The sequence below is a fragment of the Coccinella septempunctata genome, chromosome 6 (assembly GCF_907165205.1).
Source record: "Coccinella septempunctata chromosome 6, icCocSept1.1, whole genome shotgun sequence".
NCBI classification, from domain to species: domain Eukaryota; kingdom Metazoa; phylum Arthropoda; class Insecta; order Coleoptera; family Coccinellidae; genus Coccinella; species Coccinella septempunctata.
In genome coordinates, this window is record NC_058194.1 from 20368958 (window position 1) to 20395718 (window position 26761).

General features: G+C 34.7%; 2 protein-coding genes across 4 annotated transcripts in view; one reads left to right on the plus strand and one right to left on the minus strand.

Moving 5' to 3' along the window:
- Nucleotides 1-10491, plus strand: part of LOC123315167 (cadherin-87A) — a 139742-nt gene extending 129251 nt beyond the window's left edge. The window contains exons 12-24 of the mRNA XM_044900763.1: nt 71-391; nt 752-875; nt 2639-2928; nt 3139-3427; nt 3535-4368; nt 5477-5697; nt 5828-6025; nt 6337-7125; nt 8039-8214; nt 8363-8722; nt 9117-9210; nt 9316-9483; nt 9845-10491. Coding sequence (XP_044756698.1) covers nt 71-391; nt 752-875; nt 2639-2928; nt 3139-3427; nt 3535-4368; nt 5477-5697; nt 5828-6025; nt 6337-7125; nt 8039-8214; nt 8363-8722; nt 9117-9210; nt 9316-9483; nt 9845-10003 — 4023 coding nt within the window. The 3' untranslated portion in view covers nt 10004-10491. The remainder of the gene's footprint in view (nt 1-70; nt 392-751; nt 876-2638; nt 2929-3138; nt 3428-3534; nt 4369-5476; nt 5698-5827; nt 6026-6336; nt 7126-8038; nt 8215-8362; nt 8723-9116; nt 9211-9315; nt 9484-9844) is intronic.
- A 1277-nt stretch (nt 10492-11768) lies between these two features.
- Nucleotides 11769-21824, minus strand: LOC123315093 (probable E3 ubiquitin-protein ligase HERC4). Of its 3 annotated transcripts, none has more exons than XM_044900660.1 (13): nt 21685-21824; nt 21202-21533; nt 19744-19980; nt 18674-18853; nt 17396-17613; nt 16753-17334; nt 16086-16382; nt 15790-15963; nt 15642-15728; nt 15037-15394; nt 14156-14438; nt 13402-13741; nt 11769-12166 (listed from the first exon to the last, which is right to left on the minus strand). In XM_044900660.1, the coding sequence occupies exons 2-13, from the start codon at nt 21425-21427 to the stop codon at nt 12014-12016; spliced, it is 3135 nt and encodes a 1044-aa protein (XP_044756595.1). In that variant the 5' UTR covers nt 21428-21533; nt 21685-21824; the 3' UTR covers nt 11769-12013. The 3 variants fall into 3 exon arrangements, with proteins under 3 accessions (XP_044756595.1, XP_044756592.1, XP_044756594.1); XM_044900657.1 differs by having other exon boundaries at nt 21187-21533; XM_044900659.1 differs by having other exon boundaries at nt 21187-21533; nt 21755-21789.
- Between the last annotated feature and the right edge of the window lie 4937 nt (nt 21825-26761).

Below are 26761 nucleotides of genomic sequence, written 5' to 3' on the forward strand. Positions count from 1 at the left end.
GATTGAAATTTTAATGGACCGTTAAATTATAATTGACGTTCCTTATTTTCTCAATCACTGTTTCTTCCAGGCTACAGACGACAATGGCAAAGGAAGGAAAACTTCGGTTCCCCTGCGAATAAATCTGACAGATAGTAATGATAACGCACCAATTTTCATCCAGCCCTCATATAGGGTGTTCGTAAATGAGGGTGCTACCATGTTCGAACCGGAGTTCGCAGTGGTAGCAAAAGATGCAGACGTGTCCTCGACGATATCATACTCGATAATTTCTGGAAATAGGAACGATCTTTTCAGCATCGATCCGAAAACTGGAAAAATGGGTATGCACAACGAAAAAGGCTTAGAAGTTACCAACGAAAGTGATAGTGTCGTGACGCTCACAGTTATGGTAAATAAAATTTTATATAAAGTGGAAAAAAATTTAAGGCGATCCGGAATTCTCGGAGAATGATTCACGCATTTCCTGAAATCCAAGAATATTTTTGATGTGGTGAATTTAATATCTGGTGACTAAATATCATCCTCAAACTCAACATCTTATCCAGTTGGAAGTTGACCATTTTTTTTCAGTTTTTTCCCTTTTAAAACTAACGGAAAGCATTTAGACCTCAATCGAAAAAAAAAAGATAGTCAATAAAGAATTAAATAATTGTCTGCATGCCGTTAACTTCTTTATTGATTATATTTTCACAGACATTAATTCCACTTCTCAAAAAAGATAGTATTGTTCTTTCCTTATCTTTTTCAGGCAAGTGATGGAAAGTATACTAGCACAGTTCCAGTTCACGTTACAGTGAAAGACCTCAACAATAATGCCCCCATATTCACTAAGGAAAATTATGTAGAGTCGATACCTGAGGATATTCCAATAGGTGAGCGATTAGAGTCAGTTACATTAAACCTTTATACTTTCTAACATCCATCTTTGAAAAAAAGTACGAAGAAAAATTATTATTACTTTATCTGGGAGTGACATTTTAATATCATAGGCCCAGTTGCAAGAACGTCCGTTAATAAAAGTGTAATTTTTTAAGAATAATGTAAGATTGACATTTCAATGGAGAATTGCAGACTTTCCTGCAACTCTTACGGTTAGTTTCATGATCAAACCTGAAGTACCTTTAATTTTAAAGCTTCCTTAACAGTAAAGGAAACAATAATAATATGACTTTAGTCTAGCGGCTTTCACACTCCTCTCCAGAGAAAAATTCACTTATCCCAGATATCTCAGATATCAAAAGGATTAAGCTCTGTTGGAACCCTTTCCAGGTTTTCGGGCTCGTGGTGGTGGTCGGGTCGGGATCGCTCCTCGGCTCCCTGCCGTCGGTTGGATTCCTGCTCCACCCGCACTTCCTGTCGGAGCAGACGGTGTTCCTCTGCATTCCCCATGTACTTGCGTACCTACAGTTCTCGACGTTCCCAGCAGTACCGCCTTCTGCATGACTTTATAGATATTTTCGTCCAACTGAAGTTTCCTCAAGTTCTCTAGTAGTTTCTCCGGTATCGGGCCTGTAGATGAAATGACTATAGGGATGGTCTTGATATCTTTTAGCGTCCACTGTCTCCTGGTTTGTTCCTCGAGATCTCCGTATTTTGAAATTTTTTCAGTGTGCCTATCTAGAAGATTGTTATTATTTGGAATCGCGACGTCGATGAATAGTGCTCTGTCCTCATACTTAATGATCAATATGAGGTCTGGTCTATTGTGGGTTATTTTCCGGTCTGTGAGAACCGTGCTATCCCAGTAGAGCTTGTGATGTTCATTTTCCAATACAGCATCCGGATGGTAATTGTAATAAGGAACCTTTTTCGAGGTTGGTGTTTTAGTGCCAATTCTTGGTGAAGAATCTTGGCAACAGCATCATGTCTATTTTTGTACTCCGTGCCCGCGAATTTCTGACATCCCTCGATGATGTGCTGAATAGTTTCATGTGTCGCACAGCCATAACGACAGCTATCGTCCGCCACTTGAGGCATCCTTGGCAATATATTTCATGTAGTTCCTTGTTGGAGTCACCTGATCTTGGATGGCGAGCATGAAGCCCTCGGTCTCAGGAAACAACCTTCCGGAAGTCAACAGGAGTTCGACGCAGATATGTCGACGTAATCATGGTTGATCTCCTTCTGGTGCCTTCCATGCGAAGGTTTGCCAATCAGTTTCTGCATTTTACTTTCTGCAGAGTGTTCGACGATTTCCAAGTGGTCCCCTGTTTTAGCTTTAACGGTATAGAACTATCAGCAACACAAACTACTCGATGGAGTTCTGATGAAGCAGCCTTGCTCAGGAAATATTTTCGAAGTCCTTCAATTTCCTGGGAAATACCGGTGGACAAATCAACAATTCCTCTACCCCCAAGATTTCGTGGCAGCTCTGTCCGTTCTATCGAGCTTTTGGGGTGATGTTTATTGTGTTTAGTCAGCATCGTCATTATTTTTTTCTGTAAAGCTGCTAAATATTATTATTATTAGTAGTAGTAGTAAAGAAAACTTTAAGCTTAAATAAGGGACTTTAAATTTTATTTCTAAACTGGACGTTATCGCGGTATTCACATGGAACATCGTTGCCAGGTCGTAAGATTTCACTTAGTTTAGGAAACTAAGGTATTTCTAAAAGTAATTGTAAATTTGCTTTCAGGTTCTATCGTAACATCCTTGCAAGCCACTGATGCGGATATGGGCGAGAACTCTTTGGTGGAATATTCTATCGAAAAAGGAAGCGAATCAGATTTTACGATTGATAATTCTACGGGGCTTGTTATAGTAAAATCTAAGCTGGACTACGATAGGAAGAATACTTACCACATTGAAGTTATAGCAACCGACTACGGTGAACCAAGGTTGTCTGGTTCAACAACGCTAACCATCAATATCATCAATACGAATGATAAAAATCCGTATTTTTTTCCATCAACTCAAAGAGCCGAGGTGAGTTCATATTTATGATTTATATATGGAAGGTATTTGGAGGAAAAAATCAGTTGTACATCATGTCCTATTAATATAAGTAAGTATATCACGCAGATACGCGTGAGGTAATACCGCACCTTCACCCACCTGAAGAAGCTATTTTAGTACTGAAACACGTGCAGTAGTAAAAAAAATCATCGCACTGAAAATCATATGGAATATTTTCAGATAATGGAAGATGCGTCTATTGGAACTATTGTGCACAATTTAACAGCCAAAGATCCCGATGTAAATTCAACAGACGCTTTTATGTTCGAATCTATCGAACCAATTACAGCCTTGGACAAATATGGAAACCAAGTCCTCTTCAATGATGTATATAGAGAATTTTTTTATGTAGATAAATATAGCGGTCAGGTTAAGGTCAAGAATATTCTACAGAGGAATGTTGCTGCAACTGTAAGATTGACTGTGAGGGTAACAGATGTTACTGCCTCCACACTTCAACAAGGAGAAGGTAAATATCACCAAAATTAAATAAAGAATCAAAAGACGTATCAACCAAAAATTTGTAATAAATTAGAACTTCATATCCATCAAAAAATAATTCAGTAAATTTTTCAGGGCTCCTCATTATAACTATTGGCGATGTCAATGATTCTCCACCTACTTTCCTGCCACCATGGACAGTAGAACATCCTGTATATCATTTGGAACTCGAAGAAGAACAGCCGACAGGAACCATTGTCGCAACTTATAAGGCTACTGATGAAGATTCTGATATTTCGCGTTATGAAATAATACCTCCAAATGAATACTTCACAATAAACAACTCTACTGGAGTAGTCAGTATCAACAAAAGCATAGATTATGAGCATGTGCAATTCATACAATTCACAATATTCGCATTCGATTCAGGAATACCCCAACTGAATGCTTCTGCAATGGTCCTCCTGCAGGTTAAAAACTTGAACGATAACAGTCCACAATTTGAGACCGACATTTACAACGTTACGGTTGAAGAGAATGCACCAAAAGGCACTAAAATATTAACTGTGTCAGCTTCGGATTTGGATAAAGGGGAATATGGTGAAGTAACATACGAATTAGTTGGGGAACATAGCAAATATTTCGAAATCTCACCAAAAGAAGGAGTTATCTCAGTTGTTGAATCGGAATTCTTGGACCATGAAACCATCAATAATACAGTAATAGAAGTAGTGGCTAGTGACGGTGCTCATGGTCTGTTGAAGAGGTCCGTTGCTGTTCCAGTCAACATAAATATTAAAGACGTGAATGATAACAGTCCTGTTTTCAATCAAACCGAATACAAGGTGAAAATTATGGAAAATGTACGTTTAAATCCACCCAAACCTCTCATTCAGGTAAATGCAACTGATCGAGATTCTGGCTTCAATGGAAATATTCATTATTCGATAATTGACGGAAATGAAGATGGTAAGACTCTTAGTAGCATTCCTCGAGATACTCATCTGGATGCAGAATTTAGGCTATTGATCTCATTTAATATCCACTGAAAATAAAAACGCCCAAAAAGCTTGGGTCAGATATCGATGTAATATTTGAGATAATTTCAAGTTCCGCCACTCTTTTTTCCTTCATTCAACCTGCATACACTATTTGACATATTTTTAGAATTTGGCCTTTTTGAAAACGAATTCATTTCTGTATAAATCATTTTTGCTCGTTGTCCCTTCCTTTGAATCAGCAATCATTGCTCAATAATAGATAAATCCGTCAAAAAAAGACATGATCTCCCGTAACATACTAGGTATATAAAAAAAAATGGATATTTAGCAAAGAAGAAAGCACAACTAAGAGGTGAATTCAATATTTGTAATAACTTGAATTAAAGGCAAGAAAACATTGTTGAAGATAAAACTAATCAACTCAAAAACCGTCGCCATGCCTTCAAATATTAATTTCTCAAAGTTTATTATGAAAATGAAGAAAAAACTAATTTTAAGGCTTTTGGCTTTTTCTGCCCCTTGCATGCAATTACAGAGTAACACCACTAACATTTTTTAGAATTCTGTAGTTCAATTTCATTTCTGTCAGTTTTCTGCTTTCTGAGAAAAAATTCAAAATTTTTTAAGGGAACTGAGGTAAAAAAAAATAGTATGAAAGACTATTTTTGACGAGGAACCACTCCTTAAATTTTTTTGGAACTACTGATTCATACACTTGCATATAATAATCACACCTACTTAAAAGTGTTCCTTTGCAATTGATCTAGAAGTATACGTTTTGAGTTTTATCTGCGGAAGCGAATTTCACATTCTTATTTCTTGGGTCGGCAGTACAGACTATTCCGTCCTTAACGAGCTGCCACTGTAACGTCGTTTTGATTAAGCCGGGTAGAAATGATCCAGCGAACAAATTATTTCAAATATTATATTTTATTCAGTATTTGCACTGAGCAAATTTGGTTGAGTAAAAATCATACTATTGGTCTATTGTATAAATGAATTTTTATTGGTAATTTTCATCATGCATAATGGTCTATGATCCATGCCTATGCACTTTCAAATTAGTTGGTTTTCAGATATATTTCTGCTTGGTATTGAAAGTGGAATTTTGTATCCCCACAAATCATTGATTGGTCAAAAAAGACAATTTCATTTAGTGGTCGAAGCAAGAGATGAGGCTGGTAACGGCAAACATTACGATAGAGCTGTTATACATATCCAGGTTCTGAACGTGAATGATCACAAACCCGTATTTATCATGCCAGCTCTTGATAATGCAACTGTTGAAATAACAGAGGTAGGAGAATAATACAAAATTTGTAGTTGTGGAGCAGTTTCCGAAACTCTATAAACGTAGGCTCACTATGGCTAGTATTGTTTTGTCAGTGTGTTTGCAATATTAATTCTCGAAGATCATTTTTTTTTAGAATAATGCGATTGAAAATTACTTAGTGATGACAGTGAAAGCAGTTGACAATGATGAAGGTGAAAATGGAAGGGTGACCTACCATTTGAGAAATAATGTGGGGATTATTCAAGAAACTGAAGAATTCGTTATTGATTCTGACACTGGAGAACTTAGAACAAAAAAGTCATTAGATCGTGAAAGAACATCCCGATACGAGGTAACGCGAAAAAAATTAAAATAGTAAATAATGTCGCGCGTGCACTTCCATTTTCAAGATTGTATGAATTACCTTCATTGAAAAACCTATAAGGTATGTTTATGCAGCGTTACTAAGAACTAAGACCTTGAAACCAATCCCATGGCAGATGAAGATCACGTGAAAACCATCTGCCCATTAGATTTCGTTTTTTTCTCAGGTCTTAATTCTTAGTAACGCTGTAACAACCCTCCAGTAGGTACTTGGAAGTGGAAGTGATGCAAATTTCGGAATTCGTTGCAATTCAAATAATTACTTCATTTTATTTTCAGTTAACTTTGGTGGCCAGAGATCATGGTAGTCCGATTTGGTATGAAAATGAAAGATACCTAAGCATCGTTCTTGTGGACATGAATGACAATAAACCTGAATTTCCGGATTCGCAAACGTCCAATCCATATCATTTTTATATTACTGAAAACAATGATATACACACCAAAGTTGGACAGGTGAAGGCACTTGATAACGATGAAGGAAATCATGCCAAAGTGTATTACTACATGATAATACAGACGGATCCTGAGGCATTCTATGTGGATAAATTAGACGGAAATATTTTTGCTAACATTTCCTTCGATAGAGAAGTAAAAGACGAGTACCGATTATTCATTTTAGCAAGCAACGATCCAGAATTCTATTTAAGCAACGAAGACCGACAATTGTTGACTGCCGACGAATTAATGCACGATAGTAGCATCGCCGAAGTTATCATAAGTGTTAATGACTTGAACGACAATCCTCCGATATTCGAACAATCTCTGTATTATGCCGCAGTGAATGCAATGGCCGATATAAATCAATTCGTCATCAAAGTCACTGCTGTCGATTTTGACTTCGGTCCAAATAAGTCATTAACATACTACATCAAGGCTTCAAATTTGTACAAGTATGGTACAAATAAGAGCACTGGTTCGATAATACCATCTCCTTTCAACATAACACAGAATGGCGAAGTCTGTACTGCTACTTACTTAGCCGAGAATAATCAGCATCGATTCATTGTGGACATAATAGCTAGGGAAAATGCGTTTCCAGAAAGAGAGGCATACGCCCAAGTTCATGTAAGTTTTTGATAAAATAATTTATATTTCTGAATAAAAGTCACGTATTATTCAAGTCCGATTCGAAAAAACTTTCTATCAAGTTTCAGAAAATTGATTTTTTGGTAAGAGTGTTAGGTTCAGTCAGATATTAAAATGGATGTATCATTTTACTCATTACTTCTCATGATTTACCTTCCAACAAAGGCTCAATAGAATAATGCAGGAAGTGTCCATTCAAAATGAATCGGCATTTTTATAATAATTTGGAAAATCCTCGAAAAATAGAATTTTCGGATAGATCAATTAGCCCATCTACTCAAAAGGTAATTATATACCTGAAGGGTGTATCTACCTAATAGGCGGATCTAACTAAAAGGCGCAGATCTGACCGAAAGGCTTAGTTTTGACTTGACCACTTGACCAAGAAAGTTGAATAAAAATGCAATATTTACTCAGATTTAACCGAGAATAAACGATTTTTGGTGTAGTAGCCAACGAGAACTGACGTTAAAATTATAGCACAAAGGGGATATTGGTTCAGAAGAGAAAGAATATCATTGAACGGTCTAAGAGGATAGGATAAATTCAGGATTCTTCGAATATTCATGAGTTATACGACATGAAAGAACTTAAAAAAGAAACATACGGGGAAACACCTGTCGTCAAACCGTGAGTTTGCAAACCGCAAGAGTTGGATAACAAAGGAGACAGTTCGAAAATTAAGTGGTCATGATCGACTACGCAGTTTTTCATTCGCATTTACAATTCAAAGTGTTACACACCATGAAAGAATTGCAAATAGAAACTTACCGGAAATCCCTGTCGGTTATAAACGACCACGGATTTACAAAAAGGGAAACTAGTGACAATAGCAAATGTCTAGGAAATTTTGATTTCCTCGAAATTATTTTGGACATGATTTTTTTTTCAGATTTGGATTTTCGAACCACAACAGCTTATTAGAATAATATTATCCAGACCAACAGATGAAGTAGCCAGAGAACAGCAAGAAATCATTGCAGAACTAAGCAACTCAACTCAGAGCTTGGTAATCATTGATGAAATACGTTACCATACTGACGACATTGGAAACAAGAATGAAAACTGGTGAGTTAGTATTCTTATGTGCTTATATCAGAGAATCGGACAGGAAGACTGTGTTAAATTCTTGTGATAAATAAAGCTTCATCTAATAATGTAGTAGAAAGAATGATGACACTTTGATTTTGCAAATGGATCTGATTTTCTATTTAAGGTCTGACATGTACGTCCTGGTGATTGACCCCTCGACTCAAATTATACGTCCAGTTGCAGATGTATTGAAATTGATAGATTCAAAATACGATTTCCTGAAGGATTACTATGCAGGTTATGCCATAGTAAATGTAGTACCAGCATTTTTAACAGAAGAAGAGGAAACTTTCAACACAAACCTGGCTGCTCTGGTAGCCTTAGTTATTGTTCTCGTTGTTGGAATTCTAACTTTCTTTATTATATGTTGCTGCTTGAGGAGATGGGTCATTTCCTCTACAGATCTAAAGAAAAAAGACACCCTGATAAAGAAGGCCATCATAGATGACCTTAATACCACAGATAATCCCTTGTGGATTGAACAGTGAGTATTTAACTCTATCATATAAGCAAACATTCAGTTTTATTTTCTATAATGTGGGAAACTAGTCCAATTTTTTTTTAACTTGCAAAGAATCATATTATTATACCTACCTACGTTAAATGTACACATTGAGTAGTAAAAACTAACGCACAAAATTCATATCTTCGGCGGTATTTACTCTCTTTTGTAGAAGAATGCTCGAACAATGTTTATTAATTGCGCCACTTTTCATGTATGAGAAGAGGGTAATTTTGTTGCCCAAGCATTTCTGTCAGAAATTAATAGACTTTTCTTGTTGCTGAAGGTGATTTGGTCCTTAATGGGGTTTCGCATCAACCATATAACTCGAAGTATAAGAAATAATGAGTGTTTCTAATTTGTCAATTAATTACAGGAAATTGAAAATTTATGAAGAACAGGAACTTACAATGCAAGTTTTCAATGAACCAGAACAAAACGCTAGAAGAGAAAGTGAAGATTACATTCCAGTAAGTAAAAAAGAATTACGAAATATGTATTCTCTTCATCATTGTATAAAAAAGAATTGGATATTTAGGATAAATTTGTTCTTAAGGAAAATTATTTTCTGATAGGATGAAAATACGTATGCAACAATTCAACACTCCAATAGGAAAGGATCGTTGCATCATATACCAACAATGTCATATAATGACGAGCTAGCGGATTACGCTACATTACCAGGGAATGGACACCATCACAACAGTGGAAGTTCCCATAGCTCTCTTAGAGGAGTGCCCAATGTAAGTTGTTTTCGCGTCTTTACTATTATGAAGACCAAAACCATATCTCCGAAACTTCTAAAATGAAACTCTTACTCCAGTGGCAAAATCGAGCAAACCCAATGAATGAATCATATATTGACTGTGTTATTACGATTGTATACCGTAATATTTTATTCAAACTGTATATTAATCCTTTCTTGCCAAGAGCGCTCTTGATGAATAAATTTCGGACTAAATAATTATGTCTCCTCCGAAAATATAAGCATCACGCTAGTGAGAATTAGCGAGAAATGTATAAAAAATATGCACTATATATGGTTGAACGTGAAATATATGACGACTATATTAAGTACCACATATTGAATTATCCTTTTTTCAGTACTATGAAGCAGAAATGGGTTTTCAGGGGTCAACCTTTCAAGTACCGGAGAGATACTTGAATAATTCAAATTATGAATCTTATAGAACGAAAATGGAAGCTCCTGAAATGACGATGAGTAATGTAGATCAACCCGAGTATATAGCTGAATTGATATAAGTAAAAAATGATTATTCTGATGAAGTGACAATACTATTTTTAATGAGTTGTGATTAGTTGATATTATGTGAACAGACAAATATGGAGGAAAAATGATTTTTTTCGGGGACCGTTGAATAGATCTCTCAAAGTGCCTTGAGACAACAAAATTGTTCCTTGTACCTACACCAGTTTTATTTCTCGACTATGAATAATTTATTTTGGTGATGGAAAGTTTTCATTGTTTGGGGATCGAATTTTTTGAAAAAAAAATCCTATTCATATTTGTCTGCTGCGTCTCGTATTTCCCTGAGGGGACATATTGGAATCCATGTGATTTCGATGATTTAGATTTAATGGATATCGAATCACCATATAATTTCGACATATTGGAATGCCATATCAAAGTTAACTTCTCTCAAGTGGAATAGAAAAGCAATTTTAATTTTTTCAAAGGATATTTATAGAATCGAATTGTATACATTTGTAAATAAAAAGAAACATTTCAATTCATTGTGTTTTCATTTCATCTCAATTTTGAAGATTATCTGCGTTTTGAGAGAAATTTCATACACAATGAAATATCACACAACAATCAGCGCAGACTCTCCTAATCTTAGCCTCACTTAAGAGGGCTCTACACCGTTTTAGTGGTTAGTTCAAAAAGAAAAAATGAATATCTTACGTCAGAAACCACTAATTTATATGACGTTTTCAATATTATTCAATTCAATCAGTTAGTCATTTCGGAAAGTCAAAAAAATTTTATTCGTCAAACGTAAAAAAAAATTTTTCATTAATGAACTAATAATCCATTGACTTTCCGAGGTGAAATGATCTCTTCTATGAATTTCCACATGAAAAAATTTCTCGAAAAGTCTCGCCATTGGCTACAATTCGTATCCTGGTGAAATTGAAAAAAAGACGTTCATTAAGTGCTGCCATCTTTTCGACGAAAGTGGAAACTATTGTAATATTCGTAACTTCTACTTATCGTTCAAGTTTTCTGGCAACATTCCACATTCTGGTAGTCTTGTCCTCTTTACGCCTTATACGGATGGCGAGATGGTCCCATGGTATAAACTCCTCTTAACACTAACGAATAGGAGATGAATAACCTAGGATTAGGCTGTATAGCTTCAATTTGAGGTCAAAAAGACCCACCCGCGATTGAGTTGGGAGCAGCGGCGTGTAAGATATCGTTGGGACCTCGAACATGAGAACTGGAACACGTACCATAGATGCAGATCCTGTCTGTTCATGTATGAGTCAAGAATCTAGGTTAAAGGTATAATGAACACTTCATAACGCCAACAACTCTTTTCGGTAGAGGCTCAGTGTGCGTTTGTGGAGAAATTTGTTTCAATGGCCGCACAGATATATCCTCACTATCGCAACCATGACAGCTGTAAGGTATCGTGAGTTGATTGTAGAACTTTTATTGTTTCACATCAGCGACAATTTCATGTTAATCGACGATAATGCGAACGTACGCGAATATTACACTGGCAACAGAACCGAATGCAGAATAGCCTCCTCAATATATAAGACGAAACGTTCCTATCAGCAGTGTTGCTGCATTTTTACATATTTAAAGCGGAGGATTTACATCTGAATATCTTCCAGACGATCGAAAATATTTTTTTTTCAAATAGATTCTTGAAAATTATGATAGGCTGTAGCTCAGCTGTTTGAGGAGGCCCAGCCTCACTTTCTTACTCTGATGAGCCGTTTTTGGTTGAGAGTCATATTGAGGGAATATATTAAATGATATGTACAGTAAAAATATATTTCAAGTTGCTTTATTAATTCAGAAAGTGTTTGGCAAAACTGCACCTTCGATATCTACATTATTTTATAAAAATAGTAGGAAAAGATCATTTAGTCAAAAAGAATTGCCTTAAAAAAATTATTCTTCATATAACCAGATCTTAGAAATTTGAAAAGTCAGTGTCTAATAAATATAACAAATATGCCGCATTGAGTTCATGTTGAAAAAACTCATATCAAATATACATTTGATTGATAATGTTAGACAAGAGAAAATCCTTCAGTCTGCTGTATTGCTTGCATGAGCTTATATCTCAATCTTTCTTTTGTTCTGTATTCTGGTAAATCTAAGAGGTTGAAGCAGGTATGAGCCACAGGTAAGTATTTATCATCGTTAGTTTTCTGTATAATGATCTGCAAAAATGAAATAATAAATGAACCATAAAATGCCAAAATTTGATTAACACTATGAAGATAAGAATTCTAAAACAAATATTCATACGAAATAGAGAACAATTTCAAAGTGCTTATTTGCATTAACAATGTCAGAAAATGGATGTAATCAATAACTATACAGGGTGCCAATTGAAAACTTGCCAGGCCAATTATGTCGCGACAAGGATGTTTTCAGAGAAAATGCCGGAACAAGTCAATATTTTTTCGGATGGGGACATATTTTGACCAGAATTGTAAGCCAAAATCTCCTCAACCCTAGGTGTTGGGGCTATCACCCCTAAATTCTCAATGGGGAATAGGGGGTGAGATTTACCTCAATTGAAAGAGCACTTATCCCTCTACATGAATACTATGGTTTGCAAATTTTTATTGATTCCTTGAAGTAGTTACAGGAGGTGACAATTTGAAAACTTGCCAAGCTAATTATGTCTCAACAAGGATGTTTTCAAAGAAAAAGCCAGGTCAATTTAAAGGGAAGGGGACATATTTTGAGCAAAATTGTAAGCTGAAATCTCCTCAAACCTAGGTGAAGGGACTATCACTACTAAATTCTTCATGGGGAATAGAGGGTCTATTCCCTATTAAAAATTTAGGGGTGACAACCCCTACACCTAAGATTGAGGAGATTTTGGCGTACAATGTCCCCCTCCGAATAAAAATTGACATGTTTTGGCATTTTCTCTGAAAACATCCTTGTCAAGACATAATTGGCCTGGCAAGTTTTCAAATTGTCAGCTCCTGTAACTACTTCAAGGACCCATAAAAAATTTGTAAACCATAGTATTCATGTAGAGGGTCAAGTGATCTTTCAATTGAGGTATAGCTCACACCCTATTCCCTATTGAGAATTTAGAGGTGATAGCTCCTACGCCTAGGGTTGAGGAGATTTCGGCTTAAAATTCTGCTCAAAATATGTCCCCCTACGAAGAGAAATTGACCTGTTCCGACATTTTCTGTGAAATCATCCTTGTCGTGACATAATTGGAATGGCAAGTTTTCAAAGTGACGCAAAAGCAAACGCTTCATCACTGATCTACAGACCGTCAAGTACGAAAAAACGGTCTCATTTTGACCTGAAAATAGTATTCAAAAACCTTGATACTGAATTTTGTAACGCACTTAGTAAATATAAATTTTTGAATTCGATATAAGGAAGAGCAATTAAAGAATTACTGTCTACAAGCCGTGCTCACCTTGATAGCCCCCATGCCTTGAATGGGTATCCTGTCACTACCAGTCAAAAATAGCAAAAATTTTCTTTTGTCAGCCAAACTCATTTCATGAATGACCTCCCAAAACCATCTTATGGTTTGACTGGATGATTCAAAGCCATTCTTATATTCTGTTGCCTCTTCCAATGCATGCCAATCATAGTTTTCATTCCCAACCACAACAGCCATCAATTCGTGGGAATGAAATAGCTTGAGAACCCTTCCTCCACAAACCTTCATAAAACCATCGTGGAATGTTTCATACTCAACTTTCACCGATTCGTTGAATATGTAGTCTATGTATAACTGCACATATTCCTGTCTGAAAATATTTAATTTTCTAATGGAACAATTCGATAATCGATAACTAATTTCGTAAGGACAACGAAACCATTCGAGGGAGGAAAGCAAGAGGGGGTAACTCAGCTGTTTTAGAAGGTTCGTGAATTGTCCTATATGACCAAAATACTGTGTCTCTCCGTGAAGAGAGCCACGGGAAGATCGAATATCAGGACCGTTTCCAGCCAACACTCTCGACCCTGAAGCTCGATCAGAAATGAAAAAAAAACTCTTTTTAAGATATACTGCTCCACAAAATAGTAAGAAGTTCAGAAATTTTGTGACCGTTTCCGTCTTTCGCACTATAAAAAAATTGTTTATCTTGGCCAAACAAATACGTAGGCAAACCAAGTGAATGAAAATTCAAATTGTTATGTAACTTGTGGCAGCTACTTACTTATTTTCCTGGGTAACAGGAATTTTCTCACCATTGGTTTTCAATGGTACTTCTTTTCTTTCATCATAGATATCTTCAGTAATTGTGAAGGTTAAACAAAATGTATCAACAAAATCATCCCCATCATACTCTAGGATCTTTTGTAAGGATTCGCATACTGTTGGTTTTAAACCTTTCAAGTCACTTAGTACTATTGGTTCATCTAACAGTTTTTTGTATAGTGCCAAAGGAAAAGGTGTATTGATAATTGTGAAATTATAAATAGCCAGTCCTAGGATCATGCCTGCAAAGAGATAAATATAAATAGATCCAAAAAAATTGATTTTTTATTAGAGCAACACATTGATAGATTCAAGTTAATTCAATTCCAATTTGCTGATCAGAAAATCGTTTTCGCCTTCATTTATGATCATGAATTTATCACAATAATAAATATCGAATTCAATTAATTTTCTCACTGATTGAAATAGTAATTCGTGATTAAATGAAATATCAAGATTTATATTTTGATAGACTTTGATTTTCAGTACATACTAAAAACAGAATTGTGATGATTTTCATTAACATAAGTTGTTGAACCACGACACGTGTTTCGCTATCACAATAGCATATTCAGGTGGGTGGCGGTTAACTCTTCATCCACCTGAACGTAAGTGAAAATCTTTCTTAATCTATGAGTAATAAAAATCACTGTTCTTCAAAATTCAACAACAAGAGACGAAGGGCGAGTTCCAAAAGTTTACTCGATAACACAGTTTCCTTAAACAGGAAAATCGGCAATCCTTTGTGAGTTCAGGTTCGAATATAGAGTTAAAAAAATGTAGGCCTATTTTCCCGCATAATATTCAAATCGCTTCGTACTTAAGTTCATGCATCCTTACCTATGAGTCCGTAAACATTTACATCTTCATAATACTTCTTTGAAAACCATAATGCCCTAGTTTCTTCATATTCTACGAACATTCCATAATCCGGATCTAAAATCCGCCTAATAACTAACAGAAAAAATTCTTTGCTGACACCACCAGCATCCTCTGCCTCCTCTCCTAAAAATTTAACCTTCAACGGTTTCTTCAGATCACTGGGGGATACGGCTGACAATTCTCTGAGTGTATCTGATACTATATTTCGTCTGTCAATGTTCAATACTAAATACTGATTCACGCTCATCGGTAACGATGGTTGCAACAGCAAAGATAGAAATGCTTCATGAGCAGCACTTTGCATGGCGTTTTGCATCTGTAAGAATGAATATCCTAAATTTTTCACATTCCTGCAAATGGTATGCGGAGAACTTCATTAAATAGAGAATTGAACTGGCAAAGATCTAGATTCAGAGTAAATCATCGAGGTGCCTTCGTTGACGTCCGAATTCCGGTGAGAACGAACAGTTAGACATAGAATTTTCCATATTGGATTGGCATGAAGTTCATTCTTAGAAATTATGAATTACTCTCACAGATATGTTCCACTTTCTAAACCTTACCTGAATAGATTGGTCGGTCTCCAATAGTTGGGTTTTAGCTTGGGCGTCAAAAATGAATGGATAATTACACAAGAACAATTTTCCAGCCTGGGGACAGAATAGTGTTGATGAAAAAATAACTTAACAGGAATATATAATTCCTTCTTACAGTTGAATCGGTGAGCCATAAAAGATAATCCACTCTAATGTCAACATAATCACTCAAATCAGATAAATGAAATGTGTTGTATGGTACAATAAAACCATCACCTAAATGATTGAGTTTGTTCAAGAATGACAATATATCCAACATGGCAACAAGACTTGGATCGTAAAAAACAGTCTAAAAAAAAAATCAAATTGTGATATTGTATTTATTCTACACCAACGAATTTAAAAATTCAAGAAACTGCTACTCATATGTATTTATAAAATTGTAGTTGGAAGAACAGGGAAATGTCTTACCTTATTCTCAGGTATTTTCTGAGTTCTCAATATGAAAGGCACCACAGACTTAAATATGTTAACACATTTTTCGAAATATTCTGGTGTCATCGATCTCCACCATCCACCAACTACTAAACTAGCAGTTCTCCCTAAGTTTAATAAGGCATTTGCAAATGGTTTATGCAACTTCTGGTGCTGTCTCGGATTATTAAACTCATGATAAAGAGGTAAAATTAAATATATTCTTAATGTTTCAACATCAGGAGGTGAATGTGATAATTTAGGTAATACGTCATCCACAATACCATTCCATATCTAGAAAATTAAGAACACAAAAGTGCATTTTGATGAAACATTGAAGCAATTTGAAACTCATATATTATAGTCCATTTACTTTCAAAGAAGCAGTCGTTTGGCGATAGAATGAGTTTATTAGGTTTCTGTGAAGTTTTGAAATGTGAGTTATGAAACCAAGTTACATAAAAACGTTTTGTCTCAATTCGTATTACCGTCGAGCACAGCGAATTTACGGAAAATTTTGTATGCCATGTTTTCCTACATTTCCCAACTGAATAACAAAAATTCATGGTTCTGTTTCAGTTCACATCCTGATTCATGATGTAACATATCACTAATGGCTTTTATGGAAGTTTTTAATCGATATACATATATGATGTATACTTACAATTTCTTTGATAGTATCATTTTCATATTTTCCTATGAGGGAGAAGCATTTTTCAGCTAACTCCATGTCAACACCATGATGCTTGCTGGTGCACCAATAGTGAGCATTATTACTTAAAAGAAATGATCCGTTCAAACACTGCAAACTTTTGAATACGACTTCCAAGTAACTCATGAAATCCTGATCCATTGTTGTGTCATTATCACAATTCAAATATCCTTTCATATATTCAACATTCACTTGCTCTATCTGACTATTCTTCTCATAGTATCTGCAGTCATATGGACTATTTTTGTCACTGTGACTTTTGACCAAAACAATGGAACGATCACCGCCAGCAAATATCCTTTGGATGTCATACTTTTCATTTTTTATCATTGAAGTTGAAGATGTCCCACTTGTAGGTAGCCATGGAAACTTCACCACTTGTGGTGTATTGGTGTTAGTAGTTTTTTTTAGGCCTAATTGTCCGGATCCTCCAACCCCAAAGCTATAAACTCGACCACCAGATGGAACAAATGCTAAGGTATGTTTACGCCCGCAAGAAATTTGTGTGATGGTAGAACCCATCAATTCAAAAATCTAAAAGAAAAAGGCTACAATAGAACTTGTCCCCTTGCGGAATCCTCCATAATGCACATACTTGCTTTGGAAGAATCTCGTTACTAGTGGTGCCATGTCCAAGTTGTCCATTTGTACCAGATCCACAACTGAAGACTCCACCATCTAATGTGAGAAAGGTGGAATAATCCTCTCCACAATTCATGTACCTTACTTTGATACTTCTAAGCGTCCTAAGATGACAAGGAAAAACTTTATTTTTCGTATCATTCAATCCTAGTTGTCCTTGAATGTTTTTTCCTGAAAATTGTTATGCATACTTATGTATGAGAGTATGAAGAAACACTGCCTTGAAAGTGCTAACATTAGTCTTCACTGAAATTGTCGTTTTTGCAAATATGTATTCAGTTATAATCCTTGATACATACCATATCATTGATAGGTCTTGAACTTGATTTTCAAATCATATAGATAAGTATATACACTGCTCAAAAATTGAATATGCATACATGTCATAATATATAAAGGAAAATAAAGAATCGATTTTGTATATTGCCAATTTGAGAAGGTACCACGCCTAATATCTCGGCATGCAAAATCAGAAAAAATGCAGAAGGGAGTAAACTTTGGTTCGTAAGGGGGCATTTTATAAAGTTGGTTCCAATCAGTTTGTATCAACCCCTAAAATCTTAAATGAAAGGAAGGGTTGAGTAACACCTTGTTTGAAAGCTAATTCGATTGTCTTTTCAAAAATGCCATACACTTGACCTTTTTTGCTAGTACTTCCTCAAAATAAACAAAAAGTGTTGAATATTCACGATAGCAAGAGTTGCAATGAAACACCAAAATATTGAAAAATTTTTTGCTATAAAAAATTTGTCCATTATTTGATATCCCAAAAAGAATTTGAAAATAGATTATATTTTCAAATTCGGACCCTATGATTCGGAAAACTTCAACTTGAATTTGTTGGCATGATGTGAGTATTCCTATTTTCAATTCTTCTACATCTCAGGGATGTGTTTCCTACAAAATCAACCCTGAGGGCCATTCAATCGGCCCTCTTCTACTAATTAATTTCTGTTGGAAATGATCTGTGACCATTGCAACAAAAAATATAATACATCTTGTAATTTTTTTTATTAAGCCATTAACGTCATGAAGACCATGTGTGCTTAATACGCTTACGCCTTTCCACATGGTATGTACAGCTATACTGAAAATTTGATTCAAATGCAAAAAGTAAGTTTTCTCTCGAATATACATATCAATTTGAGAGCAGTATATATATGGAGACCATCATTGTTGTTGATTCGATTGAAGTTCCTTTCTCAAAAAAAAATACATCATCTAAACTTACCCCATCCAAAAACCGCTCCAGATTTAGAAAGGGCAAAAGTATGATGAGATCCACAAGAGATGAAAGCAAATGGTATGCCTAACAAAGACGTCAATAAAACAGGAGTGGGTTCACATACTGATGTATGCCCAATTCCAAGTTCCCCAAAGGAATTTCCACCCCAACATAAAATTTCGCCACCTAGAAATTGATGCTCTGTATGAAGCTTTAATTGCTTAAAACACTTTTTCTTTGAAATATACACTTGGATCCCTTAAAAAGACGCTAAATTTCAAGGGGGCGATTCTTGGACCCATATAAAGAAAACCGTACATACGGATGTCGTGGACTTCCAAAATTTTGATTCATGACGCACTATTTGTTATAAAGAAAGTACTGATAAACAAGAACCAGATTCTCTGACTTTTTGTGATATCTTGAAAATTCAAACAAAATCGCATCCAAATTAATACTATCTTGTAATAATCCCTGAACATACTGCTTGATAGGAGACAGACAAAAGTAATAGTAATGCATTACAGTCTGAAGGAATAATTCAGCAAATTTTTTTCATTTTTTTCACAGCTAGTGTGAAGTTGGATACAGATATGAACACTGTGCTTGTATGCAGATCTAGAGAGCGTTTGAGCACATTACCAGGAATATTTTCAAAAGACTGAAAATCTCCACCCACATTATGAGCTCTGATGGTGTATTTCTAGATCAAGTATAATGATCTACAAAAACTCTTTTTTGCCCCCAAATGGTACACTTTGCACCCAACATGTTATATCCGCAGCATGGTACCCCATTTCAAAACTCCCATGAAAGAACAATTTTTTTTTCTATCCTGTCACCCCCTTGCAGCGATAAAAATGGACCACTGAGCCTTTGAAATTCAACAATTCTGAAATTTTTTCTGTGAGTTTAAAAAAGCGATCACCAAAGCAGTGAAGGTCAAACCAAGCTGTATATCAATGAAAAATGTCCATATGTATTGAGATTTGAGAGTAAATCCTCAATTTGATTGTAATCAAAGAACATTTTTTATACAAAGTAAAAAAACACAAGATTCTCACTTTAGTACTTACTATTACAAAGAGCAACAGAATGAAGGCTACCACAAGCTATTTGGACAACATGGTATTTAGCCATACTTTTCACTATTTTCGGAACTGGTTGTATCACTTGACCCAATTGATGTCCTAGTTGTCCACATGAGTCAGAGCCCCAAGCAAAAACTTGTCCCCACTTATTAAGGGCTAAGGAATGTGCTTTTCCACAGGCAACTGCTACTATGAAATGGGCATCAAGACCACTTACCGGGTCTGAAATCAAGAAAATACGATTTCCACCACTGCAGTTTCATCGCTGATTTAATAAAAAAATTTTATGTATATTTGACCAAACTATGTTTGGCTGAGCAACAATGATCATTTTGTGTGAGAGAGTTCATTACATTTTCTGTTTATTTGGGTCATTGCTTTTTTGTTACTCTGATGCTTGCATATAAATTTTTATTTCATCAGCAATATCAAAATACATGATATATGTAATCAATAGAGAAAACTCCTTTGATATCCTCAATCCACAGTATTTATTCTGGGTGAAAATATTGTCATGGAAAAAACAATTTTTTTATTTGCCTTCCGTATGAAAAAATATTCCTGAGCACTCAGAGCACACAGTTTTTCTCCTCAAAAAATACTTGGCAATAAACTCGCATACAGTATGAATGCAACCTTTCATTTTGTTCTAATGGTAGATGTTATAGAATGAGGATGTCACATAGACTATTACAAAGTATACAGGGTGGACAAAATTCAATGGAATTGAATGGCAGCTCTGTAACCATGTAACCTGAGTACAATAAGTATATTCTTTATAAATTATTGTAATAATTTGTAACACTATAAAGTTACAATAATCTATAAAGGAGACAAACACCTTTTATTGCCAACAATTGAGACAAAGATAAATGATGTGAATCAATGAAATATTGTTGAATTAAATGCTTGGGCATAATAAATTATAAGCAATGACTCTCCTGCACATTTAGTAATAAACCAATCAATAATAGAAAGATTTTCAGTTGATTTTTAGAATATTCACTATATTAAAATGTAAAAGTGTAACAATAAATAGTTTATTTTTGGCAGCAATACCTTTCGGATTAAGTAAATAAATAAACTCCACATGTCAAAGAAAATGTGAAATACATATTGAAAGAAATTTATAACATCCGTTAAAATAATAAAAATGTAACTACATATATCTAAATGAAGATCTGGTAATGAATTCTAGAATGCGTATATTTTGCAAGATATTACTTTCAATAAACATAATGAAAAATTAATGAAAATTTTGCGTTAATAATCTAAACAAAAATTAAATCTTGAAGTAACAAAACTGAACCTAGGGGAGGTGATAAAGACTAGAAAGATGGTGAACCAAAATATCAAACCTTTCCTTAGGAATAAATTACTACTAACTATAAATTACTTATGGTTGAGGAACCCAAAAATAGCACATACTAAAGGAGGACATACGTGGCCTTTTTCTTGGTAATTCATGACCTAATTGACCATAATCATTGTCTCCACAAGAATAAACTTTTCCATCAACTGTGAGTAATAATGTATGGTAATCTCCTAAGGCAGTAGATATTACATTTCCGGATTCAAACCAATCCAATTTCTGTGGGACTAAGATATGCTCATCTTCGATACCTCCCACCCCAAGTTCACCATGTACAGTGCTACCCCAAACAAACATTGTAAATTTTTGTATTTATCTTTCCAAATAACACTAATTCAGGAACTAATTCCATAACGTGAACTCCAGATTCTTCATTCGTTGTGACTCACAGTTTTGTCATCATCTGAAAAAAAAAATTTTTTTAAATAGATTTGTGGCTTATAAAAATAAGGGATTTAAATATATTTTGTGATAAGAAGATACTTCATATTCCATGTGGAAATATAGATTTCAATTAAAAAAAAAACTGGCAGAGAAAATTCTAATTTTTTCACCTGAAATGTTTGTATTTATGTTGTTGCACTTCCTCTACAAATCACAAAAAAATTTCAAAATAACTCATACATTAGTTCTAGAAGTTTTCCAAGAATCGAACAGTGACATACAGACTGATGGAATTTTGAATTTAGGTTATGTATGTCAAAGAATTGACAAGTAAGGTACATTCCTTAACCCAATGGACCCTACCAAATCAAAGTTTTTGACCAAATCTTTCCGTGAATTTTTTTTTTTTTAAACCGTTTTCATACTAGATTAATAAAGTTTTTCTTTAGAATATCATCTTAAGTTGAAATGATTTTTGCCGATTGTAAATGGGTCATGAAATTCTAACGATAAAGTGGATAAAGTAAACTGAAACCCAAAATAAACCCACTTGTGGCGGAAAAACCTATCACATCGAGTCACCATTAAGATGCCCACTGGAACTTATTTATGATTCAGAAATTGCAACCATGCTACTGATGGATTGAAAATCCCCATGAATGACCTTCAGCAATAAAAGCATATATATATATAGCATATATATATAGGTTATTTATGAACAAAAGGTCTATCTATTTTTGATCCCAAATGTAAGGGTTGTCATTAAAAAAAACTGAACTAATCTCCACCAACACTTCATACAGGATGCATGGACTTAGCTATAGGTACTCCACAATTTTACATGTAAAGTTGTGTAATCTTTATAAATAAAAATGGAGCCCTGTTTTGCTTTATTGTCATCGCTCCACGTAAAAACGGCTGAACCAATTTTATTCGTTTTTCTTCAAAATTGTCCTCATACTTTGTAGAGAGTTTTAACGAAAAAAAAATCGTAAAAGTTTGCTGGAAAACTGAAAGAATCAAGAAAATTCAACCAAATTTAAATTTCGCGCGCCAATTAACAGTTTAAAAATGTCATATCTACCTTGATTTTCGATTGAAGTATATTGTGGACACTCTCCCTCTTTTTTCAACTTGCCCGTGCTTCCTCTGCTGCTTCATTTCCTTCTTGCTCTGCAACTTCTTCATTTTCATTATCATGTTCGTTATCTGATCTGAATGCCTCTTCATAGTCTTCTAACTTTATAAGCAGATTGAGCCTGAGCAGGTATTCCCTTAGATTACTTTCTGGGGGATCTTCCTGTAATCGTTTCACTGTCATATCACCCAGATCGGAAATTTTCTTCATTTTCTTTTCAAAATGGACTCTAATTTGTCTGGCAAACAGACTTTCAGTAGATTCATTATTGTTGTTCGGCATATTCTCGAATGGTTTTGCGAGAATGTGTGTCGATAGGTAGTGAATAATTTTTCAGGAGCACTGGTCACCAAAACGATTTTTCCTTCAGAAAAAAAAGAAGAAATTAATTTCAATATTTCGAGTGAGAATTTAAAAGACAAAATTAAATGCGAAAGCTCAATATTAGGGGAGACTAGGGAGCATTGATACATGGGGAGGCTTGATACAGGCTTATATCCGCGGTCTGTAGCCGTTTTCAAAAGTATTATACTAGTGAACACTATTCTTTGGCAGAGGGCATTGCGTGACGTTAATCTGTAAGGCTAACAGTAGTTTGTTTGTGAAATATTCAACGAAGAGTGTTTCGAGGTGAGAAATTGTAAGTTTTTACTCAAGTTACCTAAGGGTTTTATGATCATGCATTAATTCTTCGGCATAAACAAACATTTCACTGAGAAATATGCATAAAACTACTCAATTTACAGTTTTATTCGCTTTTCAAAATATATGAGTATAAGATGAAAACATAAATCACTTTAAAAATTGCTTTCAGGGAGGTTTGAGACATTTGTCGTGGGGAGGCCTGATACATGTATAATCTTCAAAAAATATTCCGTAGCTAGTTGGATAGGCCTACATAAAGGCGTTTTCACCATCCAACATATCAAAGGGATTTTTAGCAACTGGAATTTATCCGTACCATCCCCATGTATTAACGAGGCCGACTTTTCGTGTGCGGAAGTGACCAACCGACCATTTCCTGATTTTTCTACACCTATGGGACCAAAGCAAGCCAGTATCATTGCTGACCTACCTTCTGATCTAAATAATCCTCTCGATTACTCTCCTGGTACATCGTATCAATCCTCCCATATGTGGGGAGGCTTGAGACAGTTTGCATGTTTTTGTGTTCAACGTTCTGTACAGAATAAGATGTTTATGTTTTGAGACTTCTATATTTATTTTGTTGAACGATTAATTGAAGAATTATATAATATAAGAAAAGTCCTGTTTCTTCATATAATTGAGTTTCCAGAATAAAAATTCCAAAAAACGTATCAACCCCCTCCTAATCGATAATCTATTTCTCGAAAAATTCGTTTATAATAAAAGAATCAAAACACGCTTGAACTCTCTTTTGTTTTCGTTTATAAAAGTCATTTTTCAATTCGTCCCGATTTTTCACTTAGCTTTTTGTATAAAATGTTTCATTCCCGATGGATTTTACACTTTATACCTACTCGTTTTGAATCATGGATATTTTGAGAAGAGAATTTTTGGAACTTTCATGTCTCAAAATATGAAACACACAAGGAATAAAAATAAATGTTGATTGTAGAAGTCGCTCCTGCGTTAGAAGTTATCAGGAATATAAGGATCAATTTTTGTAAACAACTTTGCCCAAAAATACAAACATCAAAATTGTCTAGGGGACACCTGGTTATTTGATATTTTCTTAAATAAAATGTATCTCTGGATGGATATGTGTCAGATGTTTGATTTCCATATTATTTTATTACGAAAATTATCAAAAAAAATTCGTTGTTTTTTTCTTTTTCTTGTGTTGATAAGGGTAGAAAACGTCAGGTAAGTTCAACTGATTTCAGATTTAATTACTTCAATATCAAGAGTTATTCGCGTAATTTTGGTCGGATTAGCTGGATTTCCACACAGAAGTTGGATAGGTATAAGAACGCCAAACTCGGCAAATGGTCTCAATCAGGATGGCATGTGAGATGTTGCTGATGGACTGAAAAAAGCCATGAATGACCAAATCATCTTCAGCAATAAAAAGTCTATACATTTTGGGTCCTCATTAGAAAAATGTCTTTTGAAAAATAGTGTTAGTTGTGTGTGTATACATATTTACATCTTTTACTCAGGAACAATTGATAGAAACAAAAATTCTCATTTTATTTCTCGGGTTATAAAAATATCGTAAATTTTGAGATACAACTGACAGAAAGATTACTTTGATTATGACACATACATATATGCATCGCAAGTGGTGCACCAAATAAGTGTTGCGATACGGTCCATTTATATGCTACATTTGTTTTAATAATTAGTAGTTATCTCAACTTACTTTGCTCCAAGAATTGCTGAACACGAAAGTTGACAAAAAATTCACTTCTCTTCTTGTCTTCACCGTACTACTCGTCTCGAAGGAAACAAGAAAACTGAGAACTCCAGCCCTTAATCGGACACGTTGAAATTTCAGACCCCAAAACTAAATAGAATTATGACGCATTTTCGATTTTGCAGGTACCTGACAACTTAAGGAGGTTCAATTTCTTCGAATTCTCAAGGGATGCCAATAGGACGAAGAACCTTCCAGGAATATTCAATCAAATTTTCATTTAAGTTTATAAGTATACCAAAAGCCTACAAATTATTGTTATAAACTCATAATTTTCAATAAATATTTGTTAGTTCATTTAGCCGATTCATATTTCAAAAGTTAGATGACCCACCCATTATGTCTGCCTGCTTTGAAACACGATAGAATAATTAGGAATTCTATAAACTTCAAATCAAATAATATTTATTATTATTATTAATGGAAGAGAAAAGTTTTAGAAAAAAAGAAACAAATCCACGAGGTCTACTTGGAGTATATTGAATATTGGAAATATTAAGGTATAGGGTCTGAGGTCCCTTCTTCCAAGAAAATACAAGCAAAGACGTTACCTACTTTACGGCTTTTATGCCTTTTATTGGCCGAATCTTCTTCAGTCAAGTGAGTCAAGTGACCCTTTTGTTGATAAAGTCATAAATCATTGTAGGGAGGTGATGGGTATATTTGATAAAAGGAGTTCTGACAAGAATATCAGAAAAGATAAGGAACAAATTAAAACATAATCAGCATAGAACACCTCGTTCCAAGAATACAAAATATGTCTAAATTACCAGAAATTTTTGTTTCCTTCTTTATTTGAATTACCAAACTCTTCTATTCTATCCCATACCACACTTTCTTGATATTCAAACATGAATGAATATCTATTTTGAAATTTTGTGTATGGATTATTTATGATTAGGTACATAAAAAATTTGAAATGCCATAAGGAGAAACTTTCAATAAAATATGGAGTGAATGCCAAATTTTATTTTGAACTCCAATAATTCTTATGCAGTATAGGAATTTCTATGCGTTTATTCGGCAGATAGGCAAGTACTCAGCTGATTAAATGTCAAAAAGGTACAAGTAGGAATGAAAATGGGCAAAAAAAAGAATATTGAGAAGAGTTTGAAAAATAGTTCCCCTTAGAATGTCTGCCCTATTCCATTCTTGTCAGTTTTCTGAGAAAAAATAATTTTTCAGGTGTTTTCAGGGGGGCTCTTTCTAAGCTGTTTGAAAAAAATTATATGAAAAATTCACACTATTTTTTTACAAGAAATAACCCCCTAAATTGTGTCGCAACCATTCACACACTTTCTATTTACCTATATATTGACATTCGAAGAAAAATTGTAAATCGTCTCACCTTTCAGAAATTTTTGTAAGAAATATGGTTTCTTCTTCTTAAGTATGAAACACTATTAATAGCAGCATGAACCTGGTTAATGGCTTAACCACACCTTTAGAGAGAAAAACGATTAAGCCATCATTAGCTGCCCCTTTCCCTTATTTCTGATTGGCCTGAACTATAGTCCTGAAGATTACTTCCTCTTACCAAGAGGCAACTCCTTATTTTGTATCTTTCTGCAAAGAGCCCTATATCTATGGCAGTCAACTCCAGAACTCCATTTAACTAGTGATACGTCGACCAAATCGTACCTGTGTTTTTTCGTACAACGAAATATTCTACGCCAGATCCTCTTGCATCCAGAACTCAAGCCTGACA